This window comes from Choloepus didactylus, chromosome 6, assembly GCF_015220235.1.
Source record: "Choloepus didactylus isolate mChoDid1 chromosome 6, mChoDid1.pri, whole genome shotgun sequence".
NCBI classification, from domain to species: domain Eukaryota; kingdom Metazoa; phylum Chordata; class Mammalia; order Pilosa; family Megalonychidae; genus Choloepus; species Choloepus didactylus.
In genome coordinates, this window is record NC_051312.1 from 69,741,846 (window position 1) to 69,758,995 (window position 17,150).

The 17,150-nt window shown below is 34.4% G+C and overlaps 1 protein-coding gene across 2 annotated transcripts in view; it reads right to left on the bottom strand.

The window, feature by feature from the left end:
- The window catches only part of USP47 (ubiquitin specific peptidase 47), a 171,719-nt gene that overhangs the window by 19,266 nt on the left and 135,303 nt on the right, over positions 1–17,150 (bottom strand). For both annotated transcript variants that reach the window (XM_037839958.1, XM_037839959.1), the window contains exons 12-18: positions 10,902–11,033; positions 10,347–10,423; positions 9,717–9,772; positions 7,896–8,008; positions 7,040–7,144; positions 3,045–3,252; positions 955–1,070 (exon numbers count right to left, since the gene is read on the bottom strand). In XM_037839958.1, coding sequence (XP_037695886.1) covers positions 955–1,070; positions 3,045–3,252; positions 7,040–7,144; positions 7,896–8,008; positions 9,717–9,772; positions 10,347–10,423; positions 10,902–11,033 — 807 coding nt within the window. The remainder of the gene's footprint in view (positions 1–954; positions 1,071–3,044; positions 3,253–7,039; positions 7,145–7,895; positions 8,009–9,716; positions 9,773–10,346; positions 10,424–10,901; positions 11,034–17,150) is intronic.

Consider the following 17,150-nt stretch of genomic DNA (forward strand, 5'->3'; position numbering starts at 1 on the left):
ACAGTGTTCAACCTGTTTCTTCTATTTGAAGTGTCCTCTCCTAATTATAAATATTGGCTCCTTGAGGTAGCCTATATTTTACTCATAACTAACACACAGTGCCTTGCATATAGCAGGCACTAAAAAATCTTCCCTAGACGGTTGCTGCAAAGGAGAGGCTAGGCCTCCCTATGGTTGTGCCTAAGAGCCTCCTCCCGAATGCCTCTTTGTTGCTCAGATGTGGCCCTGTCTCTCTAGCTAAGCCAACTTGAAAGGTGAAATCACTGCCCTCCCCCCTAAGTGGGATCAGACACCCAGGGGAGTGAATCTCCCTGGCAACGTGGAATATGACTCCCGGGGAGGAATGTAGACCTGGCATCGTGGGACGGAGAACATCTTCTTGACCAAAAGGGGGATGTGAAAGGAAATGAAATAAGCTTCAGTGGAAGAGAGAATCCAAAAGGAGCCGAGAGGTCACTCTGGTGGGCACTCTTATGCACAATTTAGACAACCCTTTTTAGGTTCTAAAGAATTGGGGTAGCTGGTGGTGGATACCTGAAACTATCAAACTACAACCCAGAACCCATGAATCTCGAAGACAGTTGCATAAAAATGTAGCTTATGAGGGGTGACAATGGGATTGGGAAAGCCATAAGGACCACACTCCACTTTGTCTAGTTTATGGATGGATGAGTAGAAAAATAGGGGAAGGAAACAAACAGACAAAGGTACCCAGTGTTCTTTTTTACTTCAATTGCTCTTTTTCACTCTAATTATTATTCTTGTTATTTTTGTGTCTGTGCTAATGAAGGTGTCAGGGATTGATTTGGGTGATGAATGTACCACTATGTAATGGTACTGTAAACAATCGAAAGTACGATTTGTTTTGTATGACTGCGTGGTATGTGAATATATCTCAATAAAATAAAGATTAAAAAAAAAAAAAAATCTTCCCTGACCAACTGCAAAACTTACCTTGGAAATAAGTTGTTTGAATTCTGTAACTGTCTGATTTAAGTAAGCTCGCACAGTTATAGGAGCAGCTACAGTTTCTGCCTTTAGATCAACAACATGAACTTTCACCATCACTTCTATCACATTTGAAGACATAAAAATAGAATTAGAGGTTATTTTTTAAAAATGAATTTCACACGAGCAATGCAAATATGTTTCTAATAGATGGCAAAGATAGCATTTTTCTAAATACCAAAAAGGTAGATCTGTGATACACATGTTAACAATTGCTCCTTCACAATTATCAAGATAAACACATATAAAGAAATGGAAATGAGGCTAATAAAAAAATGTTCTCCTAGATTTTTTTTAGAAAATGTTAAACAGTAATTTTCATTAGAAGCATTACTTTTTGACCTATACATGATAAATTACTCAGAAAAGTCAAAATGAAATTTAAAAAAAATTTGTAAAACATACCACTGTCAAGTTTGTCAAGCATATTAAAAATACAGAATCAAAGTTCCAAAACAGACCAAAACCACAACACTAAATAAATATAACTAGAGACTACAAAACAAATCCCCAAAATAGCACCCCCCACCCCCACACCTGCTTTTAAACAATCTTAAACTATTCAAAACCTTGTTCATAAACAGAGACTTTTTCTCTTCAAAATAATATTCTCTACATCCCATGGGCGATTCTACTGCACAAAAACTGTTCTGGTTTACATGTTTGTTTTTTTCACTTAAATCCTTCAAATTAAAATAGAATTCCATTTTTCCTCTTCTGTTTTCAGGAGATCATGTATAACTAAATTCTTAGTCTCCAGAAAAATAATCTTTGAATACTACATTTAATAAAGCATTTATTCCTCTGGCTTAAATGTTTTAACCTCTTGTATGTCTTACATGTCAATCCTCAGTTTTTTTCCCTATGTTGCTGCTAATCTAAATCTGACAAAATGCTTTAAGATCTTAACTAAGGAATAAAGGAGATCACTTTATCTGTAAGTCTTATAAACCAAACTCACATTTAGAGTTCTTTTTAAAAAGTGGCATTACTGCTAACTCATATTATAATTTAATAGTTTTAATCTTTTTTTTCTACCTAGCTCAAAAATAATCTGCAAGGAAATGCTCCCAAGGAACTCCTAACATGCAATCTGACTGAAGTGGCATTAACAAGTTTTCAAAAAATGGTATTTTTCTATTAAAGAAAGGTAGGTCCCTTAAAAGAATACTACACTTAACCTACTTTAGAAATAGGGGCCTTCACAGAAAAAGGAAGTCTTCAGGATCCATAGAAAAACAGCATTTGAAATGGTAGAAGATTTCATAAATTCAACTTTTAGGAATAAAAGCAGAGGACATAAGTTTGAATTTTAATTAACTACCGATACAAGGGAGTGAGGGTCAAGATAACAACAGTAAGAATTTGTAAAATTATTTAAACATTTTGACTTTCCCCTATTTGCTACAATTTATAATGATCACTAGAAAATCTTGGACATGAGAAAGTCCATGTACTGTGTTTACAGACTATCTGGAGTATAATTAGGGGCATGGTATTTTTTTTTCTAATCAACCTCAAATAAAGAAAAATATTCAAGGGACTGAGTGAATGTGATAGACTTAATGAAGAAGGCAGAAGCTGAAGTCCTGGAATCTGTAGAGAAGGAAAGAATGGGAAAAAAATAAAAAAATGTTGGCAGTAATGGGGTTATGAATCCATCCATCCCAAAAGACCCCCAAAAAGAGATTCTACTTCTGAGACTTTATGGGAACACAACTTTTTAGATCAGAGGTTTCTCTACATGGGGTGGGGAGAAGAGGGTGTCTCCTAAGGGATCAGCAATAACTTCAGGGAATTATAGCTTCCAGAAGGATTCAGTACTGAATGATCCAGTATTGTGTACAGTAATTTGGAAGTCATTTAGAACTTAATTCCAAGCTTGTGCTGACTACTTCCTAACCTATCAAAATTATTCTACATTATAAGAACATATAAAAAATTTACAATGATGTTTAACTATAAACAAATAAAAAAACTTTTCTCATGAACAATTTTGAGACCAATAAAAGTCAAAATAATGTAAAATTCCTTACCTCCAGGTTTATAAGATTGGAAAATTTGATCAGGTTTTCTCGTCTCCAACAGCAGATCAAACATATATGTTGATTTAACTCCACCTAGCAGAAGTCCCATTGGTGTATCTTCTTCTCCTTCATATGATCGTTCTAGATAATCATGAAACTCATCATATTTAACAAGGCGACAGCAATCCAAGGGAATGATCTCTTCTAAATCCATCATCTAAAAGAAAACAACCCCCAGCAAAAAGAAAAAAATATATTTAGTGCTTTAGTCTAGTGTGTAACTGTAACTACCTATAGGTCCTAACAAACAATAAAATCCACATATTTATGATTTGCATCAAAGCTCAACGGCATAATTTAAATCCTATTTTTAAGTGACTGTGCTTCATTATCCCCTAAATCATACAAACAATGGACTAAAACATTTAAAAGACATTTTTGGTTAAAAGTTAACATTTCAAACTTCAGAAGGACACAAAAATCAATGTATTATATAAGCTATTACTCTTAGAATCGCTAAGCTAGAAACACAAAGGGAAATGACCAACTGGAATATGCATCTTTTGTTTTTTTAATCCAATTTAGAGTAGAATTGATAACCTATGGATTTAGTACCTATCTTCCTCAGTATAGGAGGATAGTGGCCTCTTAGAGCCACCACAAAAGTCATAGCTCTGTGTCTCCCATGTGGACCCCATTCCTCTCTACACTACCCATCCCTTTGATATTAGCTTCCAGAACACTTAACAGCTCATTGCATACAAATTCCTATCATAAAATTTCCTTCTAGCTCTTATTCCTAGTAGATGACACACCCTGGATGCAACATCTTTTAAGTGGAAAATTGAACCTACTGGAGAAACATAGTAGGACTGCTTGGAAGTAGTCAATGCCTGTTTAAGGCCTGTGATTATGATTTTAAAGAAATACTTGTTAAGCTTTGGTATGTCCCACTTATCCCCTACTTCCACCACTTCTTGTTCTCCACCCCGAGATGGAGAGCTTTGTTTGGCACATATGACTGAATTATTTTTGTCTTCTCTTATTGGACTCCTATTTGTGAACTTTTACTTCCTACTTTCAAGACAATGTTTTCTTCCTGCATTAAAACTGGTGGAATATAAATTACCCTTACTGCCATCACCAACATATGCATTGACCTTACTGTTTAAAACTGTTTTGTTGTTTAGAGGTTTTCTTCATTTTACATTAATTTGTTTTCACTACTGTTTTGCTAAGATGATGCTTGCAATTTATGCTTAAGGAATTTTTACCACAATGAGGGGAATCCATTCATCCATTTTACTGTTTGTTCATTCATTCACATACCCATTCAACTTTGATTCTCCTATGTACTAGGCAAAAGAACTGGAAATGCAATGGTGAGTAAAACCAGAACAGTCTTCATCCTTGTGTGTATATTCTACTGAAGGACAGTATTATTAGTTTAAAACAGTTACAAAATTAAATGCAAAATTTCAAAACTGTAAGTGCTGCAAAGGGCCAGGTGCATAATACAAGTGGTTCTCAAACTTTAGTATGCCAAAGAATCACCTGGCACATCCAAGATGCTGAACAAACTCCAAACAGGATAACACAAACAGACCCATGCCACAGCATATTATAATCAAACTTCTGAATGCCAAAGTTAAAGAGAGAATTCTGAAAGCCACAAGACAGATGCAACATGTCACACACAAGGGGGCCACAAAAAGATTAAGCCAGTTTCTCACTGGAAACCATGGTGGCAAGAGGCAGTGGGATGACGTATTTAAAGTGCTGAAAGCAAAAAACTGCCAACCAAGAATTCTATATCTGGCAAAACTGTCTTTCAACAATGAGGGAGGGATTAAGACATTCTCAGATAAGCAAAAGCTGAGGGAGCTTTCCACCATTAAACCAGTGCTGCTAGAAACGTTAAAGCGAGTTCTGAAGGTTGAAAGGAAAGGACGATGGACAACAGACTGAAGTTATATGAAGAAATCAAGATCTTCGGTGAGGGTAACAACAGGTAAATTAAATGCTACTACTACTGTATTTTTGGTTTGTAACTCCACTTTTTACTTCCAACAGTATCTAAAAGGCAAAGCATAAAATGCAATGATAAATCAGTGCTTTGGGACTCAAAATGTATAAACGTAATTTGTGACAAGAACAACATAAAGGTGGGGGTAAGGAGGGGTACAGGAACAAAGTTTGTGTATATTGATGTTGTTATTAATGCAAATGAGATTGTGATAGATTTAGGATGTTAATTTAAGCCCCACAGTAACTGTAATGAAAATATCAGGGAATATGCAAGCTCATAGAAATAGAAATTAGGGTACAGGTTGCTAAGGGTGGGGGGCAGGGGGAAGATAATGCATAATGGATATAAGGTTTCTGTTGGGGGAAATGGGAAAGTTTTAGCAATGGAAGGTGGTGAGGGTACCACAATATTGTGACTGTGATTAACCTCACAGTGGGAGTGGTTAACATGGGAAAGTTTATGATCCCAAAATTTAAAAAATAATAATAAGCACAAATACAGAGACAATTACAATCAAAAGCAGTACATGATCCTGGATGGAACTGGGCAAGGAAGAGAAAAGGCTCAAAGGGACAAATGAAAAAACTGGAATACAGACTGTAAGCTTTATATCAATGTTAAATTTCTTGAACTTGATAACTGCACTTTAGGTAGTTACATAAGTGAATATCCTTATTCTTAGGAAATGTACATGAAGGTATTAAGTGTTCAAGGAGAAGACGTGTACAACCTACATTCAAGTGTTCAGAAAATGAATTGATAGAGAGACAGATAGCTAGATAGATAGAATAATGTGGTAAATGTGGCAAAATGTTAAAATTGGTGGAATATACCTGGGAATAGAGGTATACTGGAGTTTTCTCTAGGAGGTTTGTAGTATTTTTGTATCTATCCTATAAGTTTGAAAGTATTTAGAAATAAAAAGTTAAAAAAAAAATATAAAAAACGAACCACCTGGAATATTAATTTATAATTCATAATCCCAGGCTCTACTTCAGAAATTCTGATTCATTTGTAGAAATGTGATTTTGGAGCAGGTTGTGCTGGACCACACTTTGAGAAACAATGTCAGTTATCTCTTGTGCTATTTTTAGCTCTCTCATTGGCTCTTCATATAATTATAAGTGAACTGATATAGTGCACAAATCTTTTCTCTAGATAGCAATAGTGTCACTTCCTTTACAAGGAATGGACAAAAAATTTTAATTTATAAAGTATGACAAATGATATTTAGAATAATTCCAGTAAAAGTGTTTCCTTTTCTATTTGACTTTCAAAACCCACTATTAACATTCCATTATTCTTAAGACAAAATGCAAAACACTTCTATTCCTAATAGAAGTCTCTAATTTCATTTTATACTACTCTATCCTTACTCACAACAATGTAAACAATGTCCCCTTTACAGTTTCTTGAATAGGCCAACCACTTTCTCACCTCAGAGTTTTGTACATGCTGTTCCCTCTACTTCGAATATTCGTCCCCAACTTTTTGCATAGCTGTCTCCTTCTCATGTTTAACAAATTTTCCCAATATCTTACTGGTTTATTTTATAACATCTATACAATAAAATTATTAGACACGGCAATGTTTAAATATTTTCTGTTTTTCCAATGTATCATAAGTTCCATGAGGACAGTGACTGTGTCTTGTTCACTCTTGTATCTCTAATGCCTCATGAAGTAGGCACTCAATAATAATATCCAATAAATGAATGGAAAGAAAAAATAACATATTTTGTTTCTAATTCTAATTCTGGGTTCTAGAAAGTTTAAGATGGCTTTCTGAGTGAGAAAGTTCTTAAAAACAACTATGTTCTAATAGAGAGATATAAACTATATTCTTTAAGAAATATATTAAACAGGCTGCCAAAGTTACTGCAAGTGCTTACATTACTATTGACTGTAATGAAGATTTGTTAATTCCGTTATATGAGATATCAATAATTAAATGTTCACCACACAATTAAGCATACCTTATACGCCATTTCTACTGCTTCCTTTAGTGTCTTATCCTTATGAACCTCCAATTTATTTTCCATCATTACTTGCTTCACAGGATGCAAACAGAATAATTTTATCTAGAAAATGTAAAATATCATCAATTCAGCAGGCCAAGAGTTAAAGTGTAATTCTTTTATGGACAGCAATTTTTTTCTCATTATCAAAATACATTATTTTAAAAATCATAATTGGGATCATTCTCTTGTGTGTATTTCTCACGTAATACTGTAAGTGAGAATATAGTATTATATTCTAAATAATACTATATTTTTAGTAAATATTCTGATATCATTAAAAAACTCAAAAACACTGATTTTAACAACTATATGTTTCTTTATAAGTATATATCATACTTTATGTAATCATTTTTCTACTGATGTACATTCAGGTAGTTTCCAATTTTTCTCTAGTTTGGAAAATACTTGATGAATATCCTGTGGTCAAAATTTTCATATTATCTGTGATTATTTCAGTAGGTAATATTTCCATAAGAGAAATTATGTAATACATAAAAGAATATGAATATGTTTAAGGCTCTTGATACATACTACCCAATTTCTACCCAGAAAGGTTTTACCAATTTATTCTTCTAGTAGTAGAATATGAGAATGTCCATCTCTTTGTATTCTCACCAGCACTGAGTATTATCGCTGTTAATGGTGATTTAGTGCATAAAATAAAAGAAAATCTTTCCTTAGTAATACAGTTGTTATTCTGCTTAATGATTATGATAGTGTAACATCTACAGCGTCAATGAATTAGCTAGGAGAGTTACAGTTAAGCAAACTCTAATAGCACTTTTTAATGAAAAATAAAATTATGGAATACCTTGCATGTATTGCGCTCAATTTCTCGTTGCCTCTTTTCTTGTTCTTCCAACTCTCTCTCTCTCTGCACCAAATTTTTAATATGTTCTGGGTATTCATCCACTTCTAGAAATTCTAATGATAATCAAAACAGAGTAAGATAGTGTCAATGAAAATTGAGTTCACTTTACTCATTCTGTTCTACTATGTTCCCACAGTATATACTTCTACTACACCACCTATCAAAGTGTACCTCAATTACATTAATCTCTCAACTTGAAACATGAGCTTCTCTCAGGCAAGGAAGAGGAGGTATATGATAATGAGGCACAGTTAGGCCTCACATTTAGAAAAGCCATATATTTACCTAAAATGGCTCTTGGCTCCAGGGAAAACTCTAGTATATAGATTAAGATTTCTAGAATGAAAAGGGACACTTTGAAACTGGGAAATAAAATCATTTCTGATCTCAAATAGCGTCATCACCATTTAATTGTGTGACCTTGGGCAAGTTATTTAACTTCTCTAGACCTAGGTTTCTTCATCGGTAACAGGCTTATTAATAGCACCTTCCCCATAGAATTATTACCTGAGATGTAACTGCTGTTCTTACTTCACTAGTATAAATGCTACTTACTTATTTGGTTATTATTCACTAATATTATTATATTTCCTTTTTTCTCAAAGCAGTCTTTTAGCTGCCTTCTGACCAAATTAGTCACAAAACTAATACCTTAACCTGTGAAATTTCACCCTTTATATAATGTCAAGATTCATTTGAAAAAGGAAAGTGACTACCATTTCTGAGGCTACTTTTAAACATTCAGTGAAATCAAAACAGCATATACAAAAAAAGATTACTATAGACCAACATATATATAATTATTTTTACTAAAGTTTTTTTTAATGACCATAACTTTATATATAACTCAAAGAATTAAAACTGACAATGTAAGATTATGACTCTGTTTAATAATGTTACTGATTATTAGGCATGAAATAGGGAAAACAACTTATATAAAAAACACTACGCCTCTATAGAAGATATAATCACTGTTTCTAGAAATGAAATTGAATAAAAAAATATTCCCTATCATATCATACAGTACCCTCTGGTGCTTCATCACAAATTTAAAGTGGAGGTAGGAGTAGATAAATGAAGGGTGACTTACTGCACTGTCAGAAGTATCTGGAAGACTGGGTATCAAATAGGAAGCATGAACTACAATCCTGGCTTTGCCTGTAGGTAGCTATGGCCTTGGACAAGTCACTCTTTTGGGTATAAATTCTCCCAAAGTATTTAGCTACTAAAATACCAAAAAGGCTTGTGGTTTAAAATAAATAAATAAATAAAACAAACATAATCTAAACTTGCGTTTTTACCAGAGATGATACTAAATGTTTAAAATACATTACCTCATTTAATTTTTGTAACAACCCATGAAGTAGTAGTATTCCCATTTTACAGATGAGGAAAAGTAAGACTTAGAAAGGTTAAATAACTTGCTCTAGGACACCCAGTTAGTGAGCTATGACTGCTACATGGGCCTGGGTTCATTATCACTGCACCAAACTGCATATATACAATCTTATTGCAAATAAATATCCAGTTTATTTAATGCAGGGTAAATTTTGTTTCTCTCTTAGTATATTAAAATATAATCCAACAACTTTTTTCCCATTTTTTTAACCACTTGGCAATAATTATTTCATAATGACCTTGATAATTAATTCTTTCAGGCATCAAAAAGTTTAACTGCCCTATCATTTAAAAGCTGTAAAACTTCTTAAAGAAATTAGTTTATATTACAGATGATAGTCAAATAACTGTATGTTAACATACTTGCATTTCTTGCTGGATCCTTCAGTCTATATATCAGCATATATGCATTTGTAGAGCTGGTAGAAATATAAAAAAGATCAGCAGATACAAAAAGTAGACTGTAAAGATCCCATTTCTTAGGATCAAATATTTAAAATAGTATCTTGTTTGTTTGTTTTCAAGCAATTAGAAAATCATCATACCACTGCTCTCAGACAGGTTTGCATTTAAAACATTCTCAACAAAAAGGAGAATTTCTTTGGTTTTAATGAGACATTTATAAGAAGATTCCATATCTCCTGTTTGTAATATTAAAGTACTTAACAAACCATATCCTTGAATGACTATTACAGTTAAAGTTAAGGGTCAGTATTCTTTTTTGTCTGTAAAGGACTAAGTAGTAAGTATCTCAGGCTCAGTCTCAGGTGCTCAACCCTGTGGGTGTAGCACATAAGCATCCACAGACAATATATAAAAAATTGGTGTGGCTGTGTTCCAATAAAACTTAACTTACCAAAACAGATGATGGGTCAGATTTGGGCCATGGGTCATAGTCTGCAGACCCCTATGTTAAATCTTTAATGGTAAACACTGTTGAGAAAATATAATTAATTCTAACTAATAAACACTAAAAATCAGGAAATTACATACCTTGCAAAAGCACTGGAATAATATCCTCTGCTTCCTGAAGATCCACCATGTGTTTTCTTAATGTCCTCTTGTGTTATCTATAAAGTTGTTACATTATTTTCTCTTTTTTTTTTCAAAATCTATAATACTATTATATTAATGTCAATATGTAACTCATTCTTTTCACCTAGGGTTAAAAGCTATATAATATCTTTAAGATGGATCTCCAAAAAGGCAAAGATAAATCATAAAAATTAATTATAATCAGTAGCTGCTACTGTCAATTCTAGTGCTCCTAATCAGGTAGCACATATGAAAGTTCAGGGCAGTAAGAACCTTGGTAGCGTATATCTGGAAATATTCAGCAAGCCCCAAACAAACAAAACAAGACAAAAAATAACAGTAAACAAAAGCAGGAAATTTGTTGAAAGCAAAAATGAAAGACTGACTTGGAATGGGTCTTAAGATGCTTTACTGGACAGACTGATTATTCCATTTTTAATGCACACTGCTATTGATTATAAACATCTCTACTTGTGTCTTTCAGAACAATAATCTTCAAAAACCTCTTCTTACCCTGCTGACATGCTGATCATTGAAGCTGTACCATTGCTCATCACTGAATGACTTTATACAAGCATAATAATGACCACCAGCAGCACTCCCGGAATGAACCATAACAGAAAAGAGCTCATAGATCAAGGAATTCTAAAGAAAAAATAAATATAATTCAGAGAAGAGGAAAAACACAGTACTGAAATTCTTATTTGTACATTTCCTATCCTCTATCAACACATAGTGACATAACATAGTAGCTGTTCTATGTATTATAGGTGAAAAGTCACTAAATAATTTTATATACCACAAGCTCTGAGTTTCACAAATTTCATTCAATGCATTCCTTCATGTTCTAAATATGCAATAACCTTTGGAACTATGCATATCTATTAATATAAATGTATTTCTTTATGTAAAAATTAAATAATAGAAGCATCTGTGGAAACAAGGCTGTTTGGATAAGCATAAACAAGATCAAAAAATCCCAAATAACACATTATTTTTCATTTAAATAAGATTCCTTCTATTTTCTTTACAGGGTTGAGGGATGTAATTATTTAGAACACCATCTAATGTATTCAAGTAATATCTGGGATATAGTGATTTATTGATCTGATATCTCTCACTAATATAAAGAATGAATCCAGAACCATACTATAGCTGTAATTAAATTAAAATTATTTGATAGTTCCCTGTTCTGTAAAGAATTCTTCACTCCTTAGAATGAAAAACTATTTTCAGTAAACGTCAAGTATTTGTAGAAGAAAATAGAAGAGGTGATTTATCAGAGAGATGATTTACAGCTCCTAAAAGAGTTTGAAATCTTACAGAAATAAACAAAAGTGTTAAAAAGGCAGGCAGTATGACATGAGCAGATTACCCAGTTTGTGACAAATAAGCTTTCTTTTATTCACTTTTCTACAAGACTAGAGTTTTTCTTTTTCATCTTTTGCTAAAAAAATTCTGAGTAAAACTACCTAAAACTCTCATGACATTCCAGTTTATCTGGGAAGTAACTTTAAAATGACTACTATTACTAATTCAAGAGGGAAACAAGTTCTGAAAACCTCTGATAATGCCACTATTTCTAAAACTAAAATAATTACAGACGTGATTGGGAGGTTTCAGAATTCACCTATAATACAGAATTTGTTTAGAGCATTGAACAACCTATGAAACATGGTGACTCAATGATTTTAAATTAAAAACTTTGAATTTAAGAAGTAAATGTTTGATTATTATAGGTTTTCATATATTAAATCATAAAAGCACCTTCTGCAAGTGTGGACACAGATAATAACATCCTTAAAAGAATTTGGAAACATCTGCCAATCATATGAATTATACTTTATGAGTATTTAAATTAATTTAAATTGTAGTTAATTTTTAAAATTTTATTTTAATTTATTTTATGACTGAATGATACGAACAATATTTTATGAAATCACCAGCTCTCCCTATACTAAAAAAAAAAGAAAACAGAAAAAGAATGCCCATGTACAGCTATACTATTTTTAAAGTTCCATCATAATTAACAAAGCCAAAAGGAAATATGTTTTTCTGAAAACTGATGGTAGCAACTTCTAGACCACAATAATGGTGGTAGACTCACAAGACTGAATCACCTTGAGGTCCTGCAAATTATAATTGCATATATCATATTATAAGTAAAAGATTAATATACCCTACTTAAAAGAGTAAAGATTATCAAATATAACTATAGTTTCATATTACAAATAAATTGCTAAGAAGTAGAAAGGCAGGTAGGAAGAGTGACTTGATCCAAATCTAAAAAGATAATTCAGATGGGAGGCGGGGCAAGATGGCGGCATAGAGAGGAGTGGAAGTTAAGGAGTCCCCCTGGGACAACTACAAAAAACCAGAAACAACTAGTAAATAATCCAGAATAACTGCAGGGGGACAAACAAGACCATCCAGTCATCATACACCAACCTGAATTGGGAGGAATGCCCAAGAACACAGCACAAAATCTGTAAGTAAAACCTGCAGATCCAAGTCTTGAGACCCCCTCCCCCATAGCCCGAGCTGCAAAGCCTCGTGGTGCAAGAGAGAAGCTCTCTCCCAGCAAACGAATATAGCTCAGCTGAGCTCCAACTGGGGTTTTAAGTAGCGAATGTGAACTGCTCACTACAGGTACGCATCCCCAAAAAAACAGAGGCTTTGGGTGACGACTGACCTTGGAGAGCCGGAGGATTGCCTTGGACTGGGTCTGAAGGGGACTATCTGTTTCTTTTTTGGCTCAGTGGAGAAAGCCCCAGTCATATTCAGTTTCCAGGGCTGTGACTCGGGGAAGGGTGGAGACAGCACAAGCAGAGAGAGAGACCATTGAAATGCTAATGACCTCCACCTGGGGGGTCTGTCTTCTCTAGGAGGAAAGGGGTGGGGCCCTTTCCATTCAGAACCAGACCCCAGAGCCTGGGGGAACATGGCCATACCTCCTCACACCAGTCAAGAATTATAGGCTAACAGGCATCATCTGCTGGGCAGAAAAGCGCAGTGACCTGAGGCATCAAAGGGTGGAGCAATTTTCTAAGACACACCCACAGCGAAACCAGATACTGAATATTTTTTCCCTCTGGGACCTGAGCCTGTTCTGGTCTGGGAAAACCTAATTTGGATAACCAAGGAAACCATGCCTAGACAACAGAAAAGTAAAACCTACACTAAGAAAAACAAAGTTATGGCCCAGTCAAAGGAACAAACGCACACTTCAACTGAGATACAGGAATTTAAACAACTAATGCTAAATCAAATCAAAAAGTTTAGAGAAGACATTGCAAAAGAGATAGAGGCTGTAAAGGAAACACTGGGCATATATACGGCAGAAATCAAAAGTTCAAAAAAACAACTAGTAGAATCTATGGAAATGAAAGGCACAGCACAAGAGATGAAAGACACAATGGAAACATTCAACAGCAGATCTCAAGAGGCAGAAGAAAACACTCAGGAACTGGAGAACAAAACACCTGAAAGCCTACACGCAAAGGAGCAGATGGAGAAAAGAATGAAAAAATATGAGCAATGTCTCCGGGAACTCAAGGATGAAACAAAGTACAATAATGTACGTATCATTGGTGTCCCAGAAGGAGAAGAGAAGGGAAAGGGGGCAGAAACAATAATAGAGGAAATAATTAATGAAAATTTCCTATGTCTTATGAAAGACATAAAATTACAGATCCAAGAAGCACAGCGTACTCCGAACAGAAGAAATTTGAATAGGCCTACGCCAAGACACTTAATAATCAGATTATCAAATGTCAAAGACAAAGAGAGAATTCTGAAAGCAGCAAGAGAAAAGCAATCCATTACATACAAAGGAAGCTTCATAAGACTATATGCGGATCTCTCAGCAGAAACCATGGTGGCAAGAAGGAAGTGGTGTGATATATTTAAGATACTGAAAGAGAAAAACCGCCAACCAAGAATCCTATATCCAGCAAAGCTGTCCTTCAAATATGAGGGAGAGCTCAAAATATTTTCTGACAAACAGACAATGAGAGACTTTGTGAACAAGACACCTGCCCTACAGGAAATACTAAGGGGAGCACTACAGGGCGATAGAAGACAGGAGTGCGTGGTTTGGAACACAATTTTGGGAGCTGGTAGCACAACAATGTAAGTACACTGAAAAAAGGTAACTATGAATACGGTTGAGATAGGAAGGTGGGGAGCATGTGAGACACCACAAGAAAGGAGGAAAGATAAAGACTGGGACCGTGTAACTTGGTGAAATCTAGAGTATTCAACAATTGTGATAAAATGTACAAATATGTTCTTTTACGAGGGAGAACAAGCAAATGTCAACCTTGCAAGGTGTTAAAAATGGGGAGGCATTGGGGGAGGGATGCAATCAGCATAAACCAGAGACTGTAACTAATAGAATCATTGTATTATGCTTCCTTTAATGTAACAAAGGTGATATACTAAGGTAAATGCAGATAAGAGGGGGGGATAGGGGAGGCATGTTAGACACTTGACATTGGTGGTATTGTCTGATTCTTTATTCTACTTTGATTTAAGGTTATTTTTCCTTTTGCTGCTTCCTAGCTGTCATTTTTTTTTCCTCTTTCTTTTGCCTCTCTACGTTCTTTGACTCTCCCTCCTGCCTTGTGGAAGAAATGTAGATGCCCTTATATAGATAGTGGTGAAGGTGGTGAACACATAAATGTATGACCATGCAGAGAGCCATCGATTATTTACTTGGTTTGGAATGTATGGTGAGCGAACAAAACCATATTAAAAAAAAAAATGGGTTGATGACAAAACCTCGAGGGCAATATACTGAGTGAAATAAGCCAGACACATAAGGACAATTATTGCAGGGTCTCACTGATAGGAATTAATTATAATATGTAAACTCATAGACCATGAAATATAAGGTACCAAGATATAGGACGAGGGTTAAGAATGGGGACTGGTTGCTTAGTATGAACAGAATGTTCAATTAGGATGAACTTAAATGTTTGGAAATGAACAGGGGTGTTGGTAGCAAGATGTGAGAATAACTAACAGCGCCGAATGGTGTGCGAATGAGGTGGAAAGGGGAAGCTCAGAGTCATATATGTCACCAGAAGGAAAGCTGGAGGTCAAAAGATGGGAATGTATAAAACTGAATCCTATGGTAGGCAATGTCCATGATCAACTGTACAAATACTAGAAATCGCTTCCGTGAACCAGAACAAATGTATGACAATACAATTAGAAGTTAATAATAGAGGGGCATATAGGGAAGAACTATATACTATATACCAATTGCAAACTATAGTAGTATTTCAACATTTTTTCATAAACAGTAACAAATGCACTATATCAATACTACGAGTCAACAATTGAGGGGGGTTGGTTAGGGACAGGGGAGGATTAGAGTTTCCTTTTCTTTTTTCATCTTTCACTTTATTTCTTGTCTGGAGTAATGAGAAGTTTCTAAAAATTGAACAAAAATTAAGTGTGATGGATGCACAGCTATATGAGGGTACCCAGGGGCAAGTGATTGTACACTTTGGATCTTTGGATAATTGTATGGTATCTGAACAATCTCAATAAAATTGAAAAAAAAAACAAAAAAAACACACACACAAAAAAGATAATTCATAAATAAAATCATGTAAAAACATCTTCTAACATTCTCTTATCTTTTAATACTGTGTAACAAAAAATATATTACTCTTAACTAAATAAAATGGGTATAAATCTTCAAACAGAACTGCCAAAGACAATTATAAATTTCTAGAGCTGGGTAGAACAACAAAAAGCATCTGGTTAAATTCCTCCAAAATGTATCAACTAAAAGTCACAAAGATTAAATGACTGACCCAAAGTAATATAACTTGTTAATGGCAGAGTCAGAACTGAAACCTGGGTCATTTGACTCTCAAGTACAGGGGTTTGTAAAGGGCCAGAGAGTAAATATTTTAGGCTTTGTGGATCATATGGTCTCTGTCACAACTACTCAGTTCTGCCATTATAGCATGAAACCAGCCATAGATGATATATAAACAAATGAGAGTAGATATGTTCCAATAAGACTTTATTTACAAAAACAGGCAGCATGAAACAACAGATCTGGGCAGCTCAGAGAACACCAAGCAGGGGGAAAAACCAAAACCTAAACAAACATTTAAGGAAAACATTCAGACTACACAAAACCAAAGACAGAAAAAATCTTGAAAGAAGCCAGAGGGCAAAAATACCATAACCTATGGAGGAAGAAGGGTAAGAATTACAGATTACTTTTCAATAGGAACCATATAAGCAAAAAGAAAGTGCAGTGAACTATTTAAAGTGTTGAAAGAAAAAGCCTCACCAACTGAGAATTCTATATCTGGTGAAATAATCCTTCAAAGTGAAGGAGAAATAAAGACTTTCTCAGACAAACAAAAACTGAGGGAATTTACTGCCAGCAAAGCTTCTCTCCTAGGAATGTTAAAAGATCTTCAGGCAGAAGGAAAATGATATAGGTCAGAAATTTGGACCTACATAAAGAAAGGAAAGAATCAGAGAAGGTAAAATACCATCTTATTTTTGTGATTCTTAATTGATCTAAAAGATATTTTTTTCTTTAAAGCAATAATAATAGTATTCGGTGATTTTATCATATGGATAAGTGAGATGACTGACAGCCAAGGTCACAAGGAATGAGAGGAAGGCGTTAGAAATACTTTGCTATAAGGAACCAACATTACATGTGAAGCAGTATAGTATTATTTGAAGATAAACTGTAGAGCAAGTGCTAACATTTTTTTAAAG